Raw genomic sequence first — 27,775 nt, 5'->3', positions numbered from 1 at the left:
CAAACTAAAGCAACGCACTGAGACAAACATGCACTGGCCCACATCTCTAAATGTAGGAGAGAAGCTGAATAAGCCTATTTCTAAAAACGCTGGAGTGTGATTAAGATGAAAAGGGAAATGAGGACTCAAGCTTTAGAAGAGCCGACTGAGATCGACTGAAACTGTGGACACGTGAACAGATAATACTTCAACAGTGGAAATGAAGGTACAGCGCTCAGGATGGGCCGGACCCGGAACCGGACCCTCCTCCTGATTGGCCAGCATTAGCTCTTCCAGTTTTTTTTCTTTTTTCAATCTTTGGCTGAATTTGGACATCATGAGACGCGGGCTACAAAACATCGGCGTCTCCTCCGGCCGCCGTAAACGTGTAACAGTATACAAAATAAAATATTTTATTAAATAGATACAAAGGTTGCATGAAAACAGGCGTTACGAAGCCTCAGGAGTCTCTGCAGGTCTTGAGGCCCAGGCCCGGGTACGAGTACGCCTTGCCCAGAACCAGCCGGTCCCGCAGGAGCTTGAACAGCACGTAATAGTTGCAGAAGAGGATCAGGCCCAGCGAGAGCGTGTGGTTCCAGCGCTCGGACCGCAGCAGAGAGTAAAGCTGGTACAGAACCACACTCGACTCGATCCCGATCAGCAGGTTCAGGATCCGCAGCGGCTTGTGGAACAGGAACTGGGAAGCAGAACAGCAGAGGATTACTATTCATCCAGTGTTTTATATCAGCTCTGCATTCCGTTAATCTGGTGAGTTGGTAGGTTTGGTCAGGGCGTGAGGAAATATAGAGCTGAGTATCGTCAGGGCGTGAGGAAATATAGAGCTGAGTATCGTCAGGGCGTGAGGAAATATAGAGCTGAGTATCGTCAGGGCGTGAGGAAATATAGAGCTGAGTATCGTCAGGGTGTGAGGAAATATAGAGCTGAGTATCGTCAGGGCGTGAGGAAATATAGAGCTGAGTATCGTGAGGGCGTGAGGAAATATAGAGCTGAGTATCGTCAGGGCGTGAGGAAATATAGAGCTGAGTATCGTCAGGGCGTGAGGAAAAATAGAGCTGAGTATCGTCAGGGCGTGAGGAAATATAGAGCTGAGTATCGTCAGGGCGTGAGGAAATATAGAGCTGAGTATCGTCAGGGCGTGAGGAAATATAGAGCTGAGTATCGTGAGGGCGTGAGGAAATATAGAGCTGAGTATCGTGAGGGCGTGAGGAAATATAGAGCTGAGTATCGTCAGGGTGTGAGGAAATATAGAGCTGAGTATCGTCAGGGCGTGAGGAAATATAGAGCTGAGTATCGTCAGGGCGTGAGGAAATATAGAGCTGAGTATCGTCAGGGCGTGAGGAAATATAGAGCTGAGTATCGTCAGGGCATGAGGAAATATAGAGCTGAGTATCGTCAGGGCATGAGGAAATATAGAGCTGAGTATCGTCAGGGCGTGAGGAAATATAGAGCTGAGTATCGTCAGGGTGTGAGGAAATATAGAGCTGAGTATCGTCAGGGCGTGAGGAAATATAGAGCTGAGTATCGTCAGGGCGTGAGGAAATATAGAGCTGAGTATCGTCAGGGTGTGAGGAAATATAGAGCTGAGTATCGTCAGGGCGTGAGGAAATATAGAGCTGAGTATCGTCAGGGCATGAGGAAATATAGAGCTGAGTATCGTCAGGGCGTGAGGAAATATAGAGCTGAGTATCGTCAGGGTGTGAGGAAATATAGAGCTGAGTATCGTGAGGGCGTGAGGAAATATAGAGCTGAGTATCGTGAGGGCGTGAGGAAATATAGAGCTGAGTATCGTCAGGGCGTGAGGAAATATAGAGCTGAGTATCGTCAGGGCGTGAGGAAATATAGAGCTGAGTATCGTCAGGGCGTGAGGAAATATAGAGCTGAGTATCGTGAGGGCGTGAGGAAATATAGAGCTGAGTATCGTCAGGGTGTGAGGAAATATAGAGCTGAGTATCGTGAGGGCGTGAGGAAATATAGAGCTGAGTATCGTCAGGGCGTGAGGAAATATAGAGCTGAGTATCGTGAGGGCGTGAGGAAATATAGAGCTGAGTATCGTCAGGGCGTGAGGAAATATAGAGCTGAGTATCGTCAGGGCGTGAGGAAATATAGAGCTGAGTATCGTCAGGGCGTGAGGAAATATAGAGCTGAGTATCGTCAGGGCGTGAGGAAATATAGAGCTGAGTATCGTCAGGGCGAGAGGAAATATAGAGCTGAGTATCGTCAGGGCGTGAGGAAATATAGAGCTGAGTATCGTCAGGGCGTGAGGAAATATAGAGCTGAGTATCGTCAGGGCGTGAGGAAATATAGAGCTGAGTATCGTCAGGGCGTGAGGAAATATAGAGCTGAGTATCGTCAGGGCGTGAGGAAATATAGAGCTGAGTATCGTCAGGGCGTGAGGAAATATAGAGCTGAGTATCGTCAGGGCGTGAGGAAATATAGAGCTGAGTATCGTCAGGGCGAGGAAATATAGAGCTGAGTATCGTCAGGGCGTGAGGAAATATAGAGCTGAGTATCGTCAGGGCGTGAGGAAATATAGAGCTGAGTATCGTCAGGGCGTGAGGAAATATAGAGCTGAGTATCGTCAGGGCGTGAGGAAATATAGAGCTGAGTATCGTCAGGGCGAGGAAATATAGAGCTGAGTATCGTCAGGGCATGAGGAAATATAGAGCTGAGTATCGTCAGGGTGTGAGGAAATATAGAGCTGAGTATCGTCAGGGCGTGAGGAAATATAGAGCTGAGTATCGGCAGGGCATGAGGAAATATAGAGCTGAGTATCGTCAGGGTGTGAGGAAATATAGAGCTGAGTATCGTCAGGGCGTGAGGAAATATAGAGCTGAGTATCGTCAGGGCGTGAGGAAATATAGAGCTGAGTATCGTCAGGGCGTGAGGAAATATAGAGCTGAGTATCGTCAGGGCATGAGGAAATATAGAGCTGAGTATCGTCAGGGCGTGAGGAAATATAGAGCTGAGTATCGTCAGGGCGTGAGGAAATATAGAGCTGAGTATCGTCAGGGCGTGAGGAAATATAGAGCTGAGTATCGTCAGGGCGTGAGGAAATATAGAGCTGAGTATCGTCAGGGCGTGAGGAAATATAGAGCTGAGTATCGTCAGGGCGTGAGGAAATATAGAGCTGAGTATCTAATGTGTGTGTGTGTCTCCTATAGCAGTGAATGTGTGTGTGTGTGTGTCTTCTATAGCAGTGAATGTGTGTGTGTGTGTGTCTCCTATAGCAGTGAATGTGTGTGTCTTCTCCTATAGCAGTGAATGTGTGTGTCTCCTATAGCAGTGAATGTGTGTGTGTGTGTGTCTCCTATAGCAGTGAATGTGTGTGTGTGTGTGTCTCCTATAGCAGTGAATGTGTGTGTGTCTTCTCCTATAGCAGTGAATGTGTGTGTCTTCTCCTATAGCAGTGAATGTGTGTGTCTTCTCCTATAGCAGTGAATGTGTGTGTCTCCTATAGCAGTGAATGTGTGTGTCTCCTATAGCAGTGAATGTGTGTGTGTGTGTGTCTCCTATAGCAGTGAATGTGTGTGTCTCCTATAGCAGTGAATGTGTGTGTGTGTGTGTCTCCTATAGCAGTGAATGTGTGTGTGTGTGTGTCTCCTATAGCAGTGAATGTGTGTGTCTCCTATAGCAGTGAATGTGTGTGTCTCCTATAGCAGTGAATGTGTGTGTCTCCTATAGCAGTGAATGTGTGTGTCTCCTATAGCAGTGAATGTGTGTGTGTGTGTGTCTCCTATAGCAGTGAATGTGTGTGTGTGTGTGTCTCCTATAGCAGTGAATGTGTGTGTGTGTGTCTTCTCCTATAGCAGTGAATGTGTGTGTCTCCTATAGCAGTGAATGTGTGTGTCTCCTATAGCAGTGAATGTGTGTGTCTTCTCCTATAGCAGTGAATGTGTGTGTCTCCTATAGCAGTGAATGTGTGTGTCTCCTATAGCAGTGAATGTGTGTGTCTTCTCCTATAGCAGTGAATGTGTGTGTCTCCTATAGCAGTGAATGTGTGTGTCTCCTATAGCAGTGAATGTGTGTGTGTGTGTGTCTCCTATAGCAGTGAATGTGTGTGTGTGTGTGTCTCCTATAGCAGTGAATGTGTGTGTGTGTGTCTTCTCCTATAGCAGTGAATGTGTGTGTCTCCTATAGCAGTGAATGTGTGTGTCTCCTATAGCAGTGAATGTGTGTGTCTCCTATAGCAGTGAATGTGTGTGTCTCCTATAGCAGTGAATGTGTGTGTCTCCTATAGCAGTGAATGTGTGTGTGTGTGTGTCTCCTATAGCAGTGAATGTGTGTGTGTGTGTGTCTCCTATAGCAGTGAATGTGTGTGTGTGTGTCTTCTCCTATAGCAGTGAATGTGTGTGTGTGTCTTCTCCTATAGCAGTGAATGTGTGTGTGTGTGTCTTCTCCTATAGCAGTGAATGTGTGTGTCTTCTCCTATAGCAGTGAATGTGTGTGTCTCCTATAGCAGTGAATGTGTGTGTCTCCTATAGCAGTGAATGTGTGTGTGTGTGTGTCTCCTATAGCAGTGAATGTGTGTGTGTGTCTTCTCCTATAGCAGTGAATGTGTGTGTGTGTCTTCTCCTATAGCAGTGAATGTGTGTGTGTGTGTCTCCTATAGCAGTGAATGTGTGTGTGTGTGTGTCTCCTATAGCAGTGAATGTGTGTGTGTGTGTCTTCTCCTATAGCAGTGAATGTGTGTGTGTGTCTTCTCCTATAGCAGTGAATGTGTGTGTGTGTGTCTTCTCCTATAGCAGTGAATGTGTGTGTCTTCTCCTATAGCAGTGAATGTGTGTGTCTCCTATAGCAGTGAATGTGTGTGTGTGTCTTCTCCTATAGCAGTGAATGTGTGTGTCTCCTATAGCAGTGAATGTGTGTGTCTTCTCCTATAGCAGTGAATGTGTGTGTGTGTGTGTCTCCTATAGCAGTGAATGTGTGTGTCTCCTATAGCAGTGAATGTGTGTGTGTCTTCTCCTATAGCAGTGAATGTGTGTGTGTGTGTGTGTGTGTCTCCTATAGCAGTGAATGTGTGTGTCTCCTATAGCAGTGAATGTGTGTGTCTCCTATAGCAGTGAATGTGTGTGTGTGTGTCTCCTATAGCAGTGAATGTGTGTGTCTTCTCCTATAGCAGTGAATGTGTGTGTGTGTGTCTCCTATAGCAGTGAATGTGTGTGTCTTCTCCTATAGCAGTGAATGTGTGTGTCTTCTCCTATAGCAGTGAATGTGTGTGTCTCCTATAGCAGTGAATGTGTGTGTCTCCTATAGCAGTGAATGTGTGTGTCTTCTCCTATAGCAGTGAATGTGTGTGTGTGTGTCTCCTATAGCAGTGAATGTGTGTGTCTTCTCCTATAGCAGTGAATGTGTGTGTCTCCTATAGCAGTGAATGTGTGTGTCTTCTCCTATAGCAGTGAATGTGTGTGTCTCCTATAGCAGTGAATGTGTGTGTGTGTGTCTCCTATAGCAGTGAATGTGTGTGTGTGTGTCTCCTATAGCAGTGAATGTGTGTGTCTTCTCCTATAGCAGTGAATTTGTGTGTCTCCTATAGCAGTGAATGTGTGTGTGTGTGTGTCTCCTATAGCAGTGAATGTGTGTGTGTCTCCTATAGCAGTGAATGTGTGTGTCTTCTCCTATAGCAGTGAATGTGTGTGTCTCCTATAGCAGTGAATGTGTGTGTCTCCTATAGCAGTGAATGTGTGTGTGTGTGTCTCCTATAGCAGTGAATGTGTGTGTGTGTGTGTCTCCTATAGCAGTGAATGTGTGTGTCTCCTATAGCAGTGAATGTGTGTGTCTCCTATAGCAGTGAATGAGTGTGTGTCTCCTATAGCAGTGAATGAGTGTGTGTCTCCTATAGCAGTGAATGAGTGTGTGTGTCTCCTATAGCAGTGAATGTGTGTGTCTCCTATAGCAGTGAATGAGTGTGTGTGTCTCCTATAGCAGTGAATGTGTGTGTGTGTCTTCTCCTATAGCAGTGAATGTGTGTGTCTCCTATAGCAGTGAATGTGTGTGTCTCCTATAGCAGTGAATGTGTGTGTCTTCTCCTATAGCAGTGAATGTGTGTGTCTCCTATAGCAGTGAATGTGTGTGTCTCCTATAGCAGTGAATGTGTGTGTGTGTGTGTCTCCTATAGCAGTGAATGTGTGTGTGTGTGTGTGTCTCCTATAGCAGTGAATGTGTGTGTGTGTGTCTTCTCCTATAGCAGTGAATGTGTGTGTCTCCTATAGCAGTGAATGTGTGTGTCTCCTATAGCAGTGAATGTGTGTGTCTCCTATAGCAGTGAATGTGTGTGTCTCCTATAGCAGTGAATGTGTGTGTCTCCTATAGCAGTGAATGTGTGTGTGTGTGTGTCTCCTATAGCAGTGAATGTGTGTGTGTGTGTGTCTCCTATAGCAGTGAATGTGTGTGTGTGTGTCTTCTCCTATAGCAGTGAATGTGTGTGTGTCTTCTCCTATAGCAGTGAATGTGTGTGTGTGTGTCTTCTCCTATAGCAGTGAATGTGTGCGTCTTCTCCTATAGCAGTGAATGTGTGTGTCTTCTCCTATAGCAGTGAATGTGTGTGTCTCCTATAGCAGTGAATGTGTGTGTCTTCTCCTATAGCAGTGAATGTGTGTGTGTGTGTGTCTCCTATAGCAGTGAATGTGTGTGTCTCCTATAGCAGTGAATGTGTGTGTCTTCTCCTATAGCAGTGAATGTGTGTGTGTGTGTGTGTGTGTGTGTGTCTCCTATAGCAGTGAATGTGTGTGTCTCCTATAGCAGTGAATGTGTGTGTCTCCTATAGCAGTGAATGTGTGTGTGTGTGTGTCTTCTATAGCAGTGAATGTGTGTGTCTTCTCCTATAGCAGTGAATGTGTGTGTGTGTGTCTCCTATAGCAGTGAATGTGTGTGTCTTCTCCTATAGCAGTGAATGTGTGTGTCTCCTATAGCAGTGAATGTGTGTGTCTTCTCCTATAGCAGTGAATGTGTGTGTCTCCTATAGCAGTGAATGTGTGTGTCTCCTATAGCAGTGAATGTGTGTGTCTTCTCCTATAGCAGTGAATGTGTGTGTGTGTGTCTCCTATAGCAGTGAATGTGTGTGTCTTCTCCTATAGCAGTGAATGTGTGTGTCTCCTATAGCAGTGAATGTGTGTGTCTTCTCCTATAGCAGTGAATGTGTGTGTCTCCTATAGCAGTGAATGTGTGTGTGTGTGTGTGTGTGTCTTCTATAGCAGTGAATGTGTGTGTGTGTGTGTCTCCTATAGCAGTGAATGTGTGTGTCTTCTCCTATAGCAGTGAATGTGTGTGTCTCCTATAGCAGTGAATGTGTGTGTGTGTGTGTCTCCTATAGCAGTGAATGTGTGTGTGTCTCCTATAGCAGTGAATGTGTGTGTCTTCTCCTATAGCAGTGAATGTGTGTGTCTCCTATAGCAGTGAATGTGTGTGTCTCCTATAGCAGTGAATGTGTGTGTGTGTGTCTCCTATAGCAGTGAATGTGTGTGTGTGTGTGTCTCCTATAGCAGTGAATGTGTGTGTCTCCTATAGCAGTGAATGTGTGTGTGTGTGTGTCTCCTATAGCAGTGAATGTGTGTGTGTGTGTCTTCTCCTATAGCAGTGAATGTGTGTGTGTGTCTTCTCCTATAGCAGTGAATGTGTGTGTGTGTGTCTTCTCCTATAGCAGTGAATGTGTGCGTCTTCTCCTATAGCAGTGAATGTGTGTGTCTTCTCCTATAGCAGTGAATGTGTGTGTCTCCTATAGCAGTGAATGTGTGTGTCTTCTCCTATAGCAGTGAATGTGTGTGTGTGTGTGTCTCCTATAGCAGTGAATGTGTGTGTCTCCTATAGCAGTGAATGTGTGTGTCTTCTCCTATAGCAGTGAATGTGTGTGTGTGTGTGTGTGTGTCTCCTATAGCAGTGAATGTGTGTGTCTCCTATAGCAGTGAATGTGTGTGTCTCCTATAGCAGTGAATGTGTGTGTGTGTGTGTCTTCTATAGCAGTGAATGTGTGTGTCTTCTCCTATAGCAGTGAATGTGTGTGTGTGTGTCTCCTATAGCAGTGAATGTGTGTGTCTTCTCCTATAGCAGTGAATGTGTGTGTCTCCTATAGCAGTGAATGTGTGTGTCTTCTCCTATAGCAGTGAATGTGTGTGTCTCCTATAGCAGTGAATGTGTGTGTCTCCTATAGCAGTGAATGTGTGTGTCTTCTCCTATAGCAGTGAATGTGTGTGTGTGTGTCTCCTATAGCAGTGAATGTGTGTGTCTTCTCCTATAGCAGTGAATGTGTGTGTCTCCTATAGCAGTGAATGTGTGTGTCTTCTCCTATAGCAGTGAATGTGTGTGTCTCCTATAGCAGTGAATGTGTGTGTGTGTGTGTGTCTTCTATAGCAGTGAATGTGTGTGTGTGTGTGTCTCCTATAGCAGTGAATGTGTGTGTCTTCTCCTATAGCAGTGAATTTGTGTGTCTCCTATAGCAGTGAATGTGTGTGTGTGTGTGTCTCCTATAGCAGTGAATGTGTGTGTGTCTCCTATAGCAGTGAATGTGTGTGTCTTCTCCTATAGCAGTGAATGTGTGTGTCTCCTATAGCAGTGAATGTGTGTGTCTCCTATAGCAGTGAATGTGTGTGTGTGTGTCTCCTATAGCAGTGAATGTGTGTGTGTGTGTGTCTCCTATAGCAGTGAATGTGTGTGTCTCCTATAGCAGTGAATGTGTGTGTCTCCTATAGCAGTGAATGAGTGTGTGTCTCCTATAGCAGTGAATGAGTGTGTGTCTCCTATAGCAGTGAATGAGTGTGTGTGTCTCCTATAGCAGTGAATGTGTGTGTCTCCTATAGCAGTGAATGAGTGTGTGTGTCTCCTATAGCAGTGAATGTGTGTGTGTGTGTCTTCTCCTATAGCAGTGAATGTGTGTGTCTCCTATAGCAGTGAATGTGTGTGTCTCCTATAGCAGTGAATGTGTGTGTCTTCTCCTATAGCAGTGAATGTGTGTGTCTCCTATAGCAGTGAATGTGTGTGTCTCCTATAGCAGTGAATGTGTGTGTGTGTGTGTCTCCTATAGCAGTGAATGTGTGTGTGTGTGTGTGTCTCCTATAGCAGTGAATGTGTGTGTGTGTGTCTTCTCCTATAGCAGTGAATGTGTGTGTCTCCTATAGCAGTGAATGTGTGTGTCTCCTATAGCAGTGAATGTGTGTGTCTCCTATAGCAGTGAATGTGTGTGTCTCCTATAGCAGTGAATGTGTGTGTCTCCTATAGCAGTGAATGTGTGTGTGTGTGTCTCCTATAGCAGTGAATGTGTGTGTGTGTGTGTCTCCTATAGCAGTGAATGTGTGTGTGTGTGTCTTCTCCTATAGCAGTGAATGTGTGTGTGTGTCTTCTCCTATAGCAGTGAATGTGTGTGTGTGTGTCTTCTCCTATAGCAGTGAATGTGTGCGTCTTCTCCTATAGCAGTGAATGTGTGTGTCTTCTCCTATAGCAGTGAATGTGTGTGTCTCCTATAGCAGTGAATGTGTGTGTCTTCTCCTATAGCAGTGAATGTGTGTGTGTGTGTGTCTCCTATAGCAGTGAATGTGTGTGTCTCCTATAGCAGTGAATGTGTGTGTCTTCTCCTATAGCAGTGAATGTGTGTGTGTGTGTGTGTGTGTGTCTCCTATAGCAGTGAATGTGTGTGTCTCCTATAGCAGTGAATGTGTGTGTCTCCTATAGCAGTGAATGTGTGTGTGTGTGTGTATTCTATAGCAGTGAATGTGTGTGTCTTCTCCTATAGCAGTGAATGTGTGTGTGTGTGTCTCCTATAGCAGTGAATGTGTGTGTCTTCTCCTATAGCAGTGAATGTGTGTGTCTCCTATAGCAGTGAATGTGTGTGTCTTCTCCTATAGCAGTGAATGTGTGTGTCCCCTATAGCAGTGAATGTGTGTGTCTCCTATAGCAGTGAATGTGTGTGTCTTCTCCTATAGCAGTGAATGTGTGTGTGTGTGTCTCCTATAGCAGTGAATGTGTGTGTCTTCTCCTATAGCAGTGAATGTGTGTGTCTCCTATAGCAGTGAATGTGTGTGTCTTCTCCTATAGCAGTGAATGTGTGTGTCTCCTATAGCAGTGAATGTGTGTGTGTGTGTGTGTGTGTGTCTTCTATAGCAGTGAATGTGTGTGTGTGTGTGTCTCCTATAGCAGTGAATGTGTGTGTCTTCTCCTATAGCAGTGAATGTGTGTGTCTCCTATAGCAGTGAATGTGTGTGTGTGTGTGTCTCCTATAGCAGTGAATGTGTGTGTGTCTCCTATAGCAGTGAATGTGTGTGTCTTCTCCTATAGCAGTGAATGTGTGTGTCTCCTATAGCAGTGAATGTGTGTGTCTCCTATAGCAGTGAATGTGTGTGTGTGTGTCTCCTATAGCAGTGAATGTGTGTGTGTGTGTGTCTCCTATAGCAGTGAATGTGTGTGTCTCCTATAGCAGTGAATGTGTGTGTCTCCTATAGCAGTGAATGAGTGTGTGTGTCTTCTCCTATAGCAGTGAATGTGTGTGTGTGTGTGTCTCCTATAGCAGTGAATGTGTGTGTCTTCTCCTATAGCAGTGAATGTGTGTGTCTCCTATAGCAGTGAATGTGTGTGTGTGTGTGTCTCCTATAGCAGTGAATGTGTGTGTGTCTCCTATAGCAGTGAATGTGTGTGTCTTCTCCTATAGCAGTGAATGTGTGTGTCTCCTATAGCAGTGAATGTGTGTGTCTCCTATAGCAGTGAATGTGTGTGTGTGTGTCTCCTATAGCAGTGAATGTGTGTGTGTGTGTGTCTCCTATAGCAGTGAATGTGTGTGTCTCCTATAGCAGTGAATGTGTGTGTCTCCTATAGCAGTGAATGAGTGTGTGTGTCTTCTCCTATAGCAGTGAATGTGTGTGTGTGTGTGTCTCCTATAGCAGTGAATGAGTGTAATTTTTCCTTGGTGACATTACAATGAGTATCAGCAGAGAAACTGCGGTTCATTCAAGGATCTCACAGTGCGAGATATAAACACATTTACACAAGAAGAGGAAGATAATATCTAATAATGTTCGTTAATATAGTTGATGATCTATACAGAGAATCAAACATTCGTCATTTGTAAAGCTTTATCGAACGATTGCAAATCGCATTTATTAGATATCTGTACACATTTATATTAATTTAAAATAAAACTGATCATGTGTAATGAACAGGGGGAATAATAATGTAAATAAACCATATGAAATAATTATAATAAATAATCATCAGTAAAAGCTTCCATGGAGCGCTAACAGTGAGCCACTATACGAGATCATATCCATGTTATTTCAGTCCTGGCCTGATTATTATGAAAGATATTTTACATAAAAGATTAAAAATAGCTGAGTTTATTAAAATGACACCGTTAAAAGTATATGAACCATTGACTCTTAATCCTGTGTGTGCATGTGTGTGTGTGTGCACGAGTGAGGAGTGTGTGAGTGAGTCTGTTTGTGGACGGACACACACACACACACACACACACACACACACACACACACACACACACACACACACACGAGTCACCTCAATCAAAATCAACACCCACATGAGCTGGACTTTAAATTATCCAGTTAGTAATTGTGTAATGACCCAGTTATTAATTGTGTAATGACCCAGTTATTAATTGTGTAATGACCCAGTTATTAATTGTGTAATGACCCAGTTATTAATTGTGTAATGACCCACTGCATTCACAGTATTGTGGAAGAGAAATGTGGGATACTCACGTAAAACCTGGCATGCGAGACGTCGGAGGGCAAGGCCACGTTATGCGGCCCGATGGCCTTGTAGAGGCAGCGGCTGTGCCGGACCAGAACTCCCTGCGGCCAGATGGTGCTGTCGGACCAGCTGAACACAAGACAACACGTCAGAACACGCTACAGACTACACAACACGCTACAGGCTACACGACACGCTACAGGCTACACGACACGCTACAGGCTACACGACACGCTAGACGACACGCTACAGGCTACACGACACGCTAGACGGCACGCAACACAACACGCTACAGGCTACACGACACGCTAGGCGGCATGTGACACGACACGCTACACACGACACGCTAGACGACACGCTACAGGCTACACGACACGCTAGACGACATGCTACAGGCTACACGACACGCTAGGCGACATGCTACAGGCTACACGACACGCTAGGCGACATGTGACACGACACGCTACACACGACACGCTACAGGCTACACGACACGCTAGACGGCATGTGACACGACACGCTACACACGACACGCTAGACGACACGCTACAGGCTACACGACACGCTAGACGACATGCTACAGGCTACACGACACGCTAGGCGGCATGTGACACGACACGCTACACACGACACGCTAGACGACACGCTAGAGGCTACACGACACGCTAGACGGCATGTGACACGACACTCTACACACGACACGCTAGACGACACGCTACAGGCTACACGACACGCTAGACGACATGCTACAGGCTACACGACACGCTACAGGCTACATGACACGCTAGACGACACGCTACAGGCTACACAACATGCTAGACGACACGCTACAAGCTACACGACACGCTAGACGGCATGCGACACGACACGCTAGACAACACGCTGCAGGCTACACGACACGCTGCAGGCTACACGACACGCTACAGGCTACACGACACGCTAGACAGCATGCAACAAGACACGCTAGACAACATGCTGCAGGCTACACGACACGCTACAGGCTACACGACACGCTACAGGCTACACGACACGCTAGACAGCATGCAACACGACACGCTACACACAACACGCTACAGGCTACACGACACGCTAGAGGGCACGTGACAACATGCTACACACGACACACAACACGCTACATACGACACGCTACACACAATACAACACACGACACGCTACAGGCTACTCAACACGCTAGACGAAATGCGGCACAACAAGCTACACACTGTGCATGTGACACGCTACAGGCTACACGACACGCTAGACACACGACACGCTACAGGCTACACGACACGCTAGACACACGACACGCTACAGGCTACACGACACGCTACAGGCTACACGACACGCTAAACACACGACACGCTACAGGCTAAACGACACTACACGACACGCTGGAGGACACGCTAGAGGACACGACGCGACATGACACGCTACACACGACACACTACCAGACACGACACGCTACACGACACATATATATATAGTATAATATAGAGTATTGACTCATGATGTCGCGTGTCAAACTGCTGAAATCACGTGACATTGGCGATCCGAATCATGAATCGATTCACTGATTCATAACCGTTTGAATCTTTATCTGAGGATTGAACACAAACGCGGAAGAGAAGCCAATGCTGAATAAAGTCGTAGTTTTTGTTATTTTTGGACCCAAATGTATTTTGGATGCTTCAAGAGACTCTAATTAACCCACTGATGTCTCATATGGACTACTGTGATGATGTTTTTATTCCCTTTCTGGACATGGACAGTATAGTGTGCATACACTTGCATACGCTCTCGGACTAAATATACAATATCTTAAACTGTGTGTGAAGATGAACGGAGGTCTGACGGGTGTGGAGCGACATTAGGGAGAGGAGTTAATGACAGACATTTCAGTTTTGGCTGAACTAAACCTTTAAGCGGTTTTCACGTTTTTCACGCTCTACGTTTGTGTGTGTATGTGTGTGTGTGAGTGTGTCTCATGTGCTGCTGCACATGTGTGTGTGTGTGTGTGTGTGTGTGTGTGTGTCTCACCTGCTGCTGTACGTGTGTGTGTGTGTGTCTCACGTGCTGCTGTACGTGTGTGTGTGTGTGTGTGTGTGTCTCACATGTGCTGTGGGGTGTTGCTGTAGGCCCCGTGCTCCAGCCTCTGCCAGCGGCCCAGGTGAGCAGCCGAGCGGTGCAGGAGGTCGCAGTAGCTGGGCGGCAGCAGCTGGCTCATCAGCATCACAAAAGCGTTTATCCACACCATGATCAGATGCTCACACGACCACCGCATGTCGTAGTACTGCGTGCTCTGCAATACACACACACACACACACGCGTCACAGGTTAGGCACTTTTAACATAACACTGCAAAAAATCCTCTTCTTGCTTAGTAATTTTGTCTTACTAAAAAAAAAAAAGAGCTGGAACCATCGTTTTCCAAGGTAACTTCTGGTAATACACTAAGACGTCATGGTTTGCAATCATGCATAGCACGGAAAGTTCCCCTTAAATCAGCACATGTCCAGGCCCGTCTAAAGTTTGTCAATGACCATTTGGATGATCCAGAGGAGTCATGGGAGAAAGTCATGTGGTCAGATGAGACCAAAATAGAACTTTTTGGTCATAATTCCACTAAACGTGTTTGGAGGAAGAAGAATGATGAGCACCATCCCAAGAACACCATCCCTACTGTGAAGCATGGGGGTGGCAGCATCATGCTGTGGGGGTGTTTTTCTGCACATGGGACGGGGCGACTGCACTGTATTAAGGAGAGATCTGTGGAGGAGTGGGCCAGAATCCCTCCTGCAGAGCAAACCTGCTGAAGAACTACAGCAAACGCTTGAGCTCAAACAAAGCCTACTGGACCAAATATTAACATTGATGTTCTCATGGGTACTAATACTTATTTGCAGCTGTATCATACAAATAAATAGTTTAAAAAATCATATATTGTTATTTCTGGACTTTAGATTCTGTCTCTCACAGTGGACATGCAGCTACGATGACAATTTCAGACCCTCCATGATTTCTAAGTGGGAGAACTTGCAAGATAGCCGAGTGTTCAAATACTTATTTTCCTCACTGTATCCAGTAAATGCATCTTGATTTAAGAATATTTAGACTGGAAACAAGACAAAATTAATAAGAGTGTTTTTTTACAGTGCATAAAGGGGCAGTGTGTGTGTGTGTGTGTGTGTGTGTGTGTGTGTGTGTGTGTGTGTTCATCATGTTCATTCATCATACAGTCTGATGGGACTGTCATAAAGTCAGATTTAGGGCCGTCTCTACAGTAACACATCCCGTGGTGCACACGTTTCTAATTCAATAGCATTTGAGAATGAGTTAAAGTCATGAAACCGACTGTAATGATCATCCGGGTGTCAGTGATGACACACACCTTTAAGATTTTATTCAAATAAACTGTAAAATCACATGAAAATATGGATGTGTTTCACTAGGCTACTCACTAGACACACACACACACACACACACACTTTTAAATGTCATAGCTGATAGAACACTGATGACAATAAGTTATATTTACACCAAACATCTCTCAGACAAGCAACTGTTAGTGTGATTAAGGAGCTTTACACACCTCCCTATCTGAGATTAAGAGGAATATTTGATGGCCTGTCATGTTATATATTTCATGTAGACTTGATTTGGATGTGTACAGCGGACATTTACATAAAGATAACAACACATTTCCCAACACCGTCACTGTGGCCAATGAGAACGCTGAGAGGTCGTTACTGTGAAACCACAGTGGCTGATCAACACAAACGCTAGCAAACATCAAGCGTGCCATACTGGAGACAAAACAGGAATTCAGTCAGCTTCAGTTATGTTTATCTACACCACTGATCTGCCAACACTGTCTCTCTCTGATAAATTAAAATAAGCTGATAACATCACTGTTTACTCCAGAACGACTGTACAGCCAAATCTAATTCTGCTGCAGTATTGTCCTGTTTAACACTGAGAAGCTTATTTTAATTTATCATACAGCGACAATATGGGCAGATCAGTGATTTAGATAATATAGTTAATTTAGTAATAAATGTTATTTGTATATTTAGTTGAGTAACTCTGATCATAATGTTAGTGTCCTGAACGGAGCAAGCCAAGCCAAAGGCGACCAAAGGAACCGAAACTCCATCAGGGCATGATGGAGAAAAATAAACCTTAGAGAAACCAGACTCAGTTCTGCTCTGGCCTATTAACACACAGCGGAGGATTATTATTCTGGACACCGCACAGGTCAGAGGTCAGATTAGAGCAGAATATTCTAAAGTTGGGGGTATTATGCTGGAGACGGGTTTATTGAGGATGGCGCGTCGATTACAGAAGAGTGTGAACAGTGAGGTGTGTGTGAGCATCTCACCTGCACGAAGCACAGCGGGAGGAAGGCCACGTAATACGCGCTGAAGAGCGAGTTGAACAGAACCTCTTTGATGCGGCGGTTGAAGTCGGTCTTCAGCTCCTGCACCTCGCTGCGGATGAGCTCGGGGGACGGCGGACAGGTGTGGGCGGGGCTGGGGGCGGGGCCTGAGAGCTGGTCCCGCAGGTGTGCTCTCAGCAGCCTCAGGAAGGCTTTGGGCCGCAGCGGAGCCGCATCTGACCCGTCCGGATCCGGGAAGCTGCATTCGGCCGATTGGGCTCGAGCCTCCTGATGGAAGCAGCACAGCGGCACATACACTCCGAACCTGGACCACACACACACACCACAATAGAGTTTAGATTCCCTGTCCGAACCGAGCACTGCAAAAAATGCTTTTCTTACTTAGTATTTTTGTCTTGTTTCTAGTCAAAATATCTATCATAATACTTCTTGTTTTGAGAATTGAGTTATTTAGACTAGAAACAAGACAAAAATACTAAGAAAAGCATTTTTTGCAGGGCAGGGATTTTCCCAGTCGACTCACAGATCCGTTATTCAGGATAAGCTCAGGGCCTTTCTCACTCTCACACACACACACACACACACACACACTCTCACACACACACACACACACACACACACACACACACACACACACGGCTGGACTCACGGATAGCCCAGGAACAGCAGGTTGAGGACGGAGTAATGCTTGAAGAGATGGACGAGGGTCCAGCACAGAACCCATCCACACAGCGTCAGCAGAACCAAACGGGCCGCGATCAGAACCAGATACTGCAGCAGAGACGCCGGACAGGCCAGAGACGCCTGGAACACACACACACACACACACACACCTTAATGAGGACACACAGCTACAGTCAGTAATGTCATGCCCTGCCGTGAGAAACAGACCACAAAACCCTCATTCAAACTTCCTCTTGTTCACACACAAACACTCACACACACTCTCTCTCTCTCACACACAGACACACAAACACTCTCACTGTGGGAAACCCACATGCAAACACGTTCCCTCTCTCTCTCTGTGTGTGTGTGTGTGTGTGTGTGTGTGTGTGTCACACTGGGGGTTTACCAGCAGAAAGGGAACAGTTAACATTGGCATTAATCTTTATTTTCTCATGTTGAATCACCTCAGAGATGATGGTCCACACGAGCCTTCTGGCCAACATCACAGTGATGAAGACCGCCAGGTGATAGTCCATCAGATGGTAGTTCTGCACAGAAACACAGAAACACAGAAACACACACACACACACACACACACACACACACACACACACACACACACACACACACACACACACACACACACACACACACACAGACACACACAGAGTGAAATTGCAGCATTTACAGTGCCGTCAAATGACTAATCAGCCAAAATAAAGGTTTGTGTTTACATAATACACTCCCCTAAAGGATTATTAGGAGCACCTGTTCAATTTCTCATTAATGCAGTTATCTAATCAGCCAATCACACGGCAGTTCTTCAGTGCCTTTAGGGGTGTGGTCCTGGTCAAGACAATCTCCTGAACTCCAGACTGAATGTCAGAATGGGAAAGAAAGGTGATTTAAGCCGTTTTGAGCGTGGCATGGTTGTTGGTGCCAGACGGGCCGGTCTGAGTATTTCACAATCTGCTCAGTTACTGGGATTTACACACACAACCATTTCTAGGGTTTACAGAGAATGGTGTGAAAAGGGAAGAGCATCCAGTGTGCAGCAGTCCTGTGGGAGAAAATGCCTTGTTGATGCTGAGCATTGTTTCTGACCATGTCCATCCCTTTATGACCACCATGTGCCCATCCTCTGATGGCTACTTCCAGCAGGATAATGCACCATGTCACAAAGCTCCAATCATTTCAGATTGGTTTCCTGAACATGCCAATGAGTTGACTGAACTAAAATGGCCGCCACAGTCCCCAGATCTCAACCCAATAGAGCATCTTTGGGATGTGGTGGAACGGGAGCTTCGTGCCCTGGATGTGCATCCCACAAATCTCCATCAACTGCAAGATGCTCTCCTATCAATATGGGCCGACATTTCTAAAGAATGCTTTCAGCAGCTTGATGATCAATGCCACGGAGAATTAAGGCAGTTCTGAAGGAGAAAGGGTCAAACACAGTATTGGTGTGTTCTTCTAATAATCCTTTAGGGGAGTGTGTATATGCACGCAATTATTTATTAAATATATACATGCATGTGTAAACAAATATGAGTGTGTATCCAAGATGTGAAGGCTGAGGGCTCGGTGTGTGTGTGTGTGTGTGTGTGTGTACCAGAGATGAGGAGGCTGAGGGCTGGCTATGTGAAGCCCACCACACCGCCCTGTAGATGTTGATGTATTGCACCAACAGCGCCACCAGCAGGTAGAGGAAGAGCAGCGCCTCGAACAGCAGCTTACTGTCCAGAGGAAGATCTGGAATACGGGAGTGGCGGACGGGCTCAGGAGTGATGAGAGCGGTGAGGGGCGGAGCCGACAGACCCACTGCACTGCTGTTCCTGACACACACACACACACACACACACACACACACAGCGGATCAGAGTTATGAATCAGTGATTCGATTCGGGATCGCATGTCAAACTGCTGAAAACATGACTTTGGCGATCCGAATCATGAATCGATTCACTGACTCATAACGGTTTGAATCTTTGTTTTGAAATCGGCCATCACTATCCACAACTTTTCCGTAAGTCTTATTGGGCGTCGCCATGACACTTGATACTTCCTGTTGATGGTATCTCAGTTCCGGTTTAGCACACATGACAGTTATGCTTATGCTGCGTTCACACCGGACGTGAAAAAATTGCACTTTTCGTCTGAAGTTGGACGCGTGAACATTTTTAAATCCATTCGCTTCATTCTTGGGAGGGGCTTCATCCAGGCAGCGGCAGTCGTCAGAAGGACTAGTCAATCAATCAATCAACTTTATTTATATAGCGCTTTTACAATCACGATTGTGTCAAAGCAGCTTCACAGTGTCAAACAGGATAATATTGCGACAAAATTAGATTTGGCTGTACAGTCGTACTGGAGAAAACAGTGATGTTATCAGCTTATTTTAATTTATCATATCACCGAGGTAAGGCTGCTCTCGCCAGGGTTAATGAGCGCCGCTGACCGCCTGGGTGTCCAAAACCTGCTTGGACCTGCTTTCCAAAACCATGCAACATAAACGGACCCGTTTGACATGTTTCCTACTACCCTACGCACTCCATTCAATGCCCAACGAGCTTCAAATAAACTCAATAATTGTGATTTAGAAGTAATATTTGTATTTTCATATTTGTAATTGTTGGAATATTGTTCATGTCAGACATTGTCAGTAGACATTTTTTTTAATCAACATGACAATGGGACCCAGCACAACCGAGTGCGACACGGGATAATATTTGATGGGCGGATGCGGGCGGCAAGATCTTACTGTGTGCGGGTTGCAGGAAAATAAAATTATTTTGCGGGACTCCTGCAAAGTGGAAATATCTAAAAATATAAATAATTTTAATTAAAAAAAATAAATAGAAACAAATAAACCTTTATTTATAATAAAATAAAATCAATGTACAGGTGCATGGACGGAAGGCAACTCTCGCGTGGATCATTGGAACAGCCAAGCCTACACACAGTGGCGAAATGTGTGCACCGCATAACTCAGGCGAACCGCTTACTGCTACAGATATTAGCAAGCTCTTGTATGTAAGATAGTCAGATCCATGCGACCATCTGGGAGATGTGATCATTTAGCCTTTGACTCCTGAGTCCTGATATAACCAAGCGTTTAGCTGATAGCAGTATCTTCAGACTAACGTAAACCGGAAGTTTGTTACAGGCTTTGTCTACGTTGCCATAGTGATCATAGGAAAGGTCAGAGTTCGGGAAAGTTGTGGATATAAGTCGATATTTAGTTATTTTGCGCACAAACTATTCTTGTCTCTTCATATAATGATAGTACAGCCACTGTAGTGAGATACAGTTTGTAGCGAAAGTTAAGTTTAAGTAAGATTTTTCAAGTCTTTCAAGTAAAACAAAGAAAGAGTAATTGCAATAAAAACATTTTCTCCTTAACTTCTTTCTGTTCTTGTCGCCGAAGGATAAAATAGCAAAAAACCGAACTGAACCAAAAACTGTGGTTAAAAACCGAGGTGTTGAACCGTGGACGGTATTGTTGCATCCCTCGTGAGTATGCACTAACTGAAGGCGACTGCAGCAAAATACGAAAACCTAAGCCCCGCCTCACCTGCACCGTAGCCCCGCCCCATTGCTGAGGCCGCCGCCCACCAGCGTTTGCAGCGAGGGCAGTGCGCAGCGGCTCAGCTGCTGTCTACTGGGACCCCTGCGGCCCCCGGGCATCCTGCGGCCCCTGCGGATCCGTCCTCACGTCTCGGCCCAATGCAGCCACTGCAGAAAACACAAGCCGGAGAACCGCTGAGCCATGGCATCACTGAGCAGAACACACACACGAGCACATCTCAATGTATACAACTTCTGTTCATTCATTCAAGAGAATCAATTTAATCAACTCTCGGATTAATGAGCGCTTCATCATCTGACTGTTTAAACTGTTGCACTAATAGTGGAAGTTACAGTGCAGTGAAGATGAAGTGTGTAAGAAGAAAACAGCATTGAATTCAAACACAAAAACCCGCTGAGCTGGTCTTGCAGACAACAGCCGATGGAAAGATTACCAAGACTCACTGGAGTATCAGCTAATTTACCACTACAACCAGACTAACACCTAAACTAGTCATAACCAGACTAACCCATCACCTACACTCACAACCAGACTAACCCATCAACAAGACTCACAACCAGACTAACCCATCACCTACACTCACAACCAGACTAACCCATCAACAAGACTCACAACCAGACTAACCCATCATCTACACTCACAACCAGACTAACCCATCAACTACAGTCACAACCAGACTAACCCATCATCTACACTCACAACCAGACTAACCCATCAACTACAGTCACAACCAGACTAACCCATCATCTACACTCACAACCAGACTAACCCATCATCTACACTCACAACCAGACTAACCCATCAACTACAGTCACAACCAGACTAACCCATAATCTACACTCACAACCAGACTAACCCATCATCTACAGTCACAACCAGACTAACCCATCATCTACAGTCACAACCAGACTAACCCATCAACTACAGTCCCAACCAGACTAACCCATCATCTACAGTCACAACCAGACTAACCCATCATCTACAGTCACAACCAGACTAACCCATCATCTACAGTCACAACCAGACTAACCCATCAACTAGTCACAACCAGACTAACCCATCAACTACACTCACAACCAGACTAACCCATCATCTACACTCACAACTAGACTAACCCATCAACTACACTCACAACCAGACTAACCCATCAACTACAGTCACAACCAGACTAACCCATCATCTACACTCACAACCAGACTAGCCCATCAACTACAGTCACAACCAGACTAACCCATCATCTACAGTCACAACCAGACTAACCCATCATCTACAGTCACAACCAGACTAACCCATCATCTACAGTCACAACCAGACTAACCCATCATCTACAGTCACAACCAGACTAACCCATCATCTACACTCACAACCAGACTAACCCATCAACTACAGTCACAACCAGACTAACCCATCATCTACAGTCACAACCAGACTAACCCATCATCTACAGTCACAACCAGACTAACCCATCAACTACAGTCACAACCAGACTAACCCATCATCTACACTCACAACCAGACTAACCCATCATCTACAGTCACAACCAGACTAACCCATCATCTACAGTCACAACCAGACTAACCCATCATCTACAGTCACAACCAGACTAACCCATCATCTACAGTCACAACCAGACTAACCCATCAACTACAGTCACAACCAGACTAACCCATCATCTACAGTCACAACCAGACTAACCCATCATCTACAGTCACAACCAGACTAACCCATCATCTACAGTCACAACCAGACTAACCCATCATCTACAGTCACAACCAGACTAACCCATCATCTACAGTCACAACCAGACTAACCCATCATCTACAGTCACAACCAGACTAACCCATCATCTACAGTCACAACCAGACTAACCCATCAACTACACTCACAACCAGACTAACCCATCATCTACAGTCACAACCAGACTAACCCATCATCTACAGTCACAACCAGACTAACCCATCAACTACAGTCACAACCAGACTAACCCATCATCTACACTCACAACCAGACTAACCCATCATCTACACTCACAACCAGACTAACCCATCAACTACAGTCACAACCAGACTAACCCATCAACTACAGTCACAACCAGACTAACCCATCAACTACAGTCACAACCAGACTAACCCATCAACTACAGTCACAACCAGACTAACCCATCAACTACAGTCACAACCAGACTAACCCATCATCTACAGTCACAACCAGACTAACCCATCATCTACAGTCACAACCAGACTAACCCATCATCTACAGTCACAACCAGACTAACCCATCATCTACAGTCACAACCAGCCTAACCCATCATCTACACTCACAACCAGACTAACCCATCAACTACAGTCACAACCAGACTAACCCATCATCTACAGTCACAACCAGACTAACCCATCATCTACAGTCACAACCAGACTAACCCATCATCTACAGTCACAACCAGACTAACCCATCATCTACAGTCACAACCAGACTAACCCATCATCTACAGTCACAACCAGACTAACCCATCATCTACAGTCACAACCAGACTAACCCATCAACTACAGTCACAACCAGACTAACCCATCAACTACAGTCACAACCAGACTAACCCATCAACTACAGTCACAACCAGACTAACCCATCATCTACAGTCACAACCAGACTAACCCATCAACTACAGTCACAACCAGACTAACCCATCAACTACAGTCACAACCAGACTAACCCATCAACTACAGTCACAACCAGACTAACCCATCAACTACAGTCACAACCAGACTAACCCATCAACTACAGTCACAACCAGACTAACCCATCATCTACAGTCACAACCAGACTAACCCATCAACTACAGTCACAACCAGACTAACCCATCAACTACACTCACAACCAGACTAACCCATCAACTACACTCACAACCAGACTAACCCATCATCTACAGTCACAACCAGACTAACCCATCAACTACAGTCACAACCAGACTAACCCATCAACTACACTCACAACCAGACTAAACCATCATCTACAGTCACAACCAGACTAACCCATCAACTACAGTCACAACCAGACTAACCCATCAACTACAGTCACAACCAGACTAACCCATCAACTACAGTCACAACCAGACTAACCCATCAACTACAGTCACAACCAGACTAACCCATCAACTACAGTCACAACCAGACTAACCCATCAACTACAGTCACAACCAGACTAACCCATCATCTACAGTCACAACCAGACTAACCCATCAACTACAGTCACAACCAGACTAACCCATCAACTACACTCACAACCAGACTAACCCATCATCTACAGTCACAACCAGACTAACCCATCAACTACAGTCACAACCAGACTAACCCATCATCTACAGTCACAACCAGACTAACCCATCATCTACACTCACAACCAGACTAACCCATCAACTACAGTCACAACCAGACTAACCCATCATCTACACTCACAACCAGACTAACCCATCAACTACAGTCACAACCAGACTAACCCATCATCTACAGTCACAACCAGACTAACCCATCAACTACAGTCACAACCAGACTAACCCATCATCTACAGTCACAACCAGACTAACCCATCAACTACACTCACAACCAGACTAACCCATCATCTACACTCACAACCAGACTAACCCATCATCTACACTCACAACCAGACTAACCCATCATCTACACTCACAACCAGACTAACCCATCATCTACAGTCACAACCAGACTAACCCATCATCTACAGTCACAACCAGACTAACCCATCATCTACAGTCACAACCAGACTAACCCATCATCTACAGTCACAACCAGACTAACCCATCATCTACAGTCACAACCAGACTAACCCATCATCTACAGTCACAACCAGACTAACCCATCATCTACAGTCACAACCAGACTAACCCATCATCTACAGTCACAACCAGACTAACCCATCATCTACAGTCACAACCAGACTAACCCATCATCTACAGTCACAACCAGACTAACCCATCATCTACAGTCACAACCAGACTAACCCATCATCTACAGTCACAACCAGACTAACCCATCATCTACAGTCACAACCAGACTAACCCATCATCTACAGTCACAACCAGACTAACCCATCATCTACAGTCACAACCAGACTAACCCATCAACTACAGTCACAACCAGACTAACCCATCAACTACAGTCACAACCAGACTAACCCATCATCTACAGTCACAACCAGACTAACCCATCATCTACAGTCACAACCAGACTAACCCATCATCTACAGTCACAACCAGACTAACCCATCAACTACAGTCACAACCAGACTAACCCATCAACTACAGTCACAACCAGACTAACCCATCAACTACAGTCACAACCAGACTAACCCATCAACTACAGTCACAACCAGACTAACCCATCAACTACAGTCACAACCAGACTAACCCATCAACTACAGTCACAACCAGACTAACCCATCAACTACAGTCACAACCAGACTAACCCATCAACTACAGTCACAACCAGACTAACCCATCATCTACAGTCACAACCAGACTAACCCATCAACTACACTCACAACCAGACTAACCCATCATCTACACTCACAATCAGACTAACCCATCATCTACACTCACAATCAGACTAACCCATCAACTACACTCACAACCAGACTAACCCATCATCTACAGTCACAACCAGACTAACCCATCATCTACAGTCACAACCAGACTAACCCATCATCTACACTCACAACCAGACTAACCCATAATCTACAGTCACAACCAGACTAACCCATCATCTACAGTCACAACCAGACTAACCCATCAACTACAGTCACAACCAGACTAACCCATCATCTACACTCACAACCAGACTAACCCATCAACTACAGTCACAACCAGACTAACCCATCATCTACAGTCACAACCAGACTAACCCATCAACTACAGTCACAACCAGACTAACCCATCATCTACAGTCACAACCAGACTAACCCATCAACTACACTCACAACCAGACTAACCCATCATCTACACTCACAACCAGACTAACCCATCATCTACACTCACAACCAGACTAACCCATCATCTACACTCACAACCAGACTAACCCATCATCTACAGTCACAACCAGACTAACCCATCATCTACAGTCACAACCAGACTAACCCATCATCTACAGTCACAACCAGACTAACCCATCATCTACAGTCACAACCAGACTAACCCATCATCTACAGTCACAACCAGACTAACCCATCATCTACAGTCACAACCAGACTAACCCATCATCTACAGTCACAACCAGACTAACCCATCATCTACAGTCACAACCAGACTAACCCATCATCTACAGTCACAACCAGACTAACCCATCAACTACACTCACAACCAGACTAACCCATCAACTACAGTCACAACCAGACTAACCCATCATCTACAGTCACAACCAGACTAACCCATCATCTACAGTCACAACCAGACTAACCCATCATCTACAGTCACAACCAGACTAACCCATCAACTACACTCACAACCAGACTAACCCATCAACTACACTCACAACCAGACTAACCCATCAACTACAGTCACAACCAGACTAACCCATCAACTACAGTCACAACCAGACTAACCCATCAACTACAGTCACAACCAGACTAACCCATCAACTACAGTCACAACCAGACTAACCCATCAACTACAGTCACAACCAGACTAACCCATCAACTACAGTCACAACCAGACTAACCCATCAACTACAGTCACAACCAGACTAACCCATCAACTACAGTCACAACCAGACTAACCCATCAACTACAGTCACAACCAGACTAACCCATCAACTACAGTCACAACCAGACTAACCCATCAACTACAGTCACAACCAGACTAACCCATCAACTACAGTCACAACCAGACTAACCCATCAACTACAGTCACAACCAGACTAACCCATCATCTACAGTCACAACCAGACTAACCCATCAACTACAGTCACAACCAGACTAACCCATCAACTACAGTCACAACCAGACTAACCCATCATCTACAGTCACAACCAGACTAACCCATCATCTACAGTCACAACCAGACTAACCCATCATCTACAGTCACAACCAGACTAACCCATCATCTACAGTCACAACCAGACTAACCCATCATCTACAGTCACAACCAGACTAACCCATAATCTACACTCACAACCAGACTAACCCATCAACTACAGTCACAACCAGACTAACCCATCATCTACAGTCACAACCAGACTAACCCAACATCTACAGTCACAACCAGACTAACCCATCATCTACAGTCACAACCAGACTAACCCATCAACTACAGTCACAACCAGACTAACCCATCATCTACAGTCACAACCAGACTAACCCATCATCTACACTCACAACCAGACTAACCCATCATCTACACTCACAACCAGACTAACCCATCATCTACACTCACAACCAGACTAACCCATCAACTACACTCACAACCAGACTAACCCATCATCTACACTCACAACCAGACTAACCCATCATCTACAGTCACAACCAGACTAACCCATCATCTACAGTCACAACCAGACTAACCCATCATCTACAGTCACAACCAGACTAACCCATCAACTACACTCACAACCAGACTAACCCATCAACTACACTCACAACCAGACTAACCCATCAACTACACTTATAAACAGAGTATCGGCTGAACTCCAGTCACCACCAGACTAACATCATAATATCAAGTAACTAAATAACACATGTACTAACACATACACACGTTCATCACAAACAGGAAATAAACAGAAGTGTTGGTCTGCAGCTGTTAAGGTTACCTGAACTAACCCTAGCTGAACTATTATGAATATCGAGCTGCTGTTCTGTAATAACTGACCGCATGATTAACATTAACACCGATGAATAATTAAAGCAGCACTTACCGCACACCAATCATGAGCGCAGACATCAGTCACCAAAACTCTGCAAAGGACACATTTGTTTCTCCCTCTGTAAAGAATGATACAGGCTGGCCTTTCCGACGAGACACTGTGGCGAGTGTGTATCTGTTTGAGTGTGTGTGTGCGAGTGTGTGTTGCAGTCTTGCTGCTCGTTATTAACGGCCTTAAAATGCAAAACACAAAGTTGCAGAAGTTCCTCACGCTTACAGACCGACGTGGCAAACCGACGCTGCGTCACATGACGCCATCAGCTCCGCGACGCGTCTGGCGCGTACTGCGCAGGCGCATTACTAACACACACACACACACACACACACACACACACACACACACACACACACACACACACACACACGTTTGTTTCACTATATTAGTGAGAATATTGCATAGACTTCCATTGATTTTATTTTAGGTTAATTATATGTCCTATCCCTAAACCTACCCATCCCATAAAAACATGTTTTGGCCGATTTGTAACCCTTTTTAACTAGCGAGGACCAG

The 27,775-nt window shown here is 45.3% G+C and overlaps 1 protein-coding gene across 3 annotated transcripts; it reads right to left on the bottom strand.

The window, feature by feature from the left end:
* Positions 1–19: 19 nt before the first annotated feature.
* Positions 20–27,533, bottom strand: tmem39a (transmembrane protein 39A). 3 transcript variants are annotated; one of them, XM_067442358.1, is made up of 9 exons: positions 27,257–27,533; positions 20,322–20,482; positions 18,360–18,576; positions 17,212–17,295; positions 16,731–16,885; positions 16,064–16,385; positions 13,797–13,984; positions 11,694–11,814; positions 20–676 (listed from the first exon to the last, which is right to left on the bottom strand). In XM_067442358.1, the coding sequence occupies exons 2-9, from the start codon at positions 20,432–20,434 to the stop codon at positions 440–442; spliced, it is 1,437 nt and encodes a 478-aa protein (XP_067298459.1). In that variant the 5' UTR covers positions 20,435–20,482; positions 27,257–27,533; the 3' UTR covers positions 20–439. The 3 variants fall into 3 exon arrangements, with proteins under 3 accessions (XP_067298459.1, XP_067298458.1, XP_067298457.1); XM_067442357.1 differs by having other exon boundaries at positions 21–676; positions 18,360–18,582; positions 20,322–20,525; XM_067442356.1 differs by having other exon boundaries at positions 22–676; positions 18,360–18,582; positions 27,257–27,532.
* Between the last annotated feature and the right edge of the window lie 242 nt (positions 27,534–27,775).

This window comes from Pseudorasbora parva, chromosome 4 (genome assembly GCF_024679245.1).
Source record: "Pseudorasbora parva isolate DD20220531a chromosome 4, ASM2467924v1, whole genome shotgun sequence".
In the NCBI taxonomy this organism is placed as follows: domain Eukaryota; kingdom Metazoa; phylum Chordata; class Actinopteri; order Cypriniformes; family Gobionidae; genus Pseudorasbora; species Pseudorasbora parva.
Note: the sequence above shows the minus strand (reverse complement) of the source record. Positions and strands in the feature narration are given on the sequence as shown.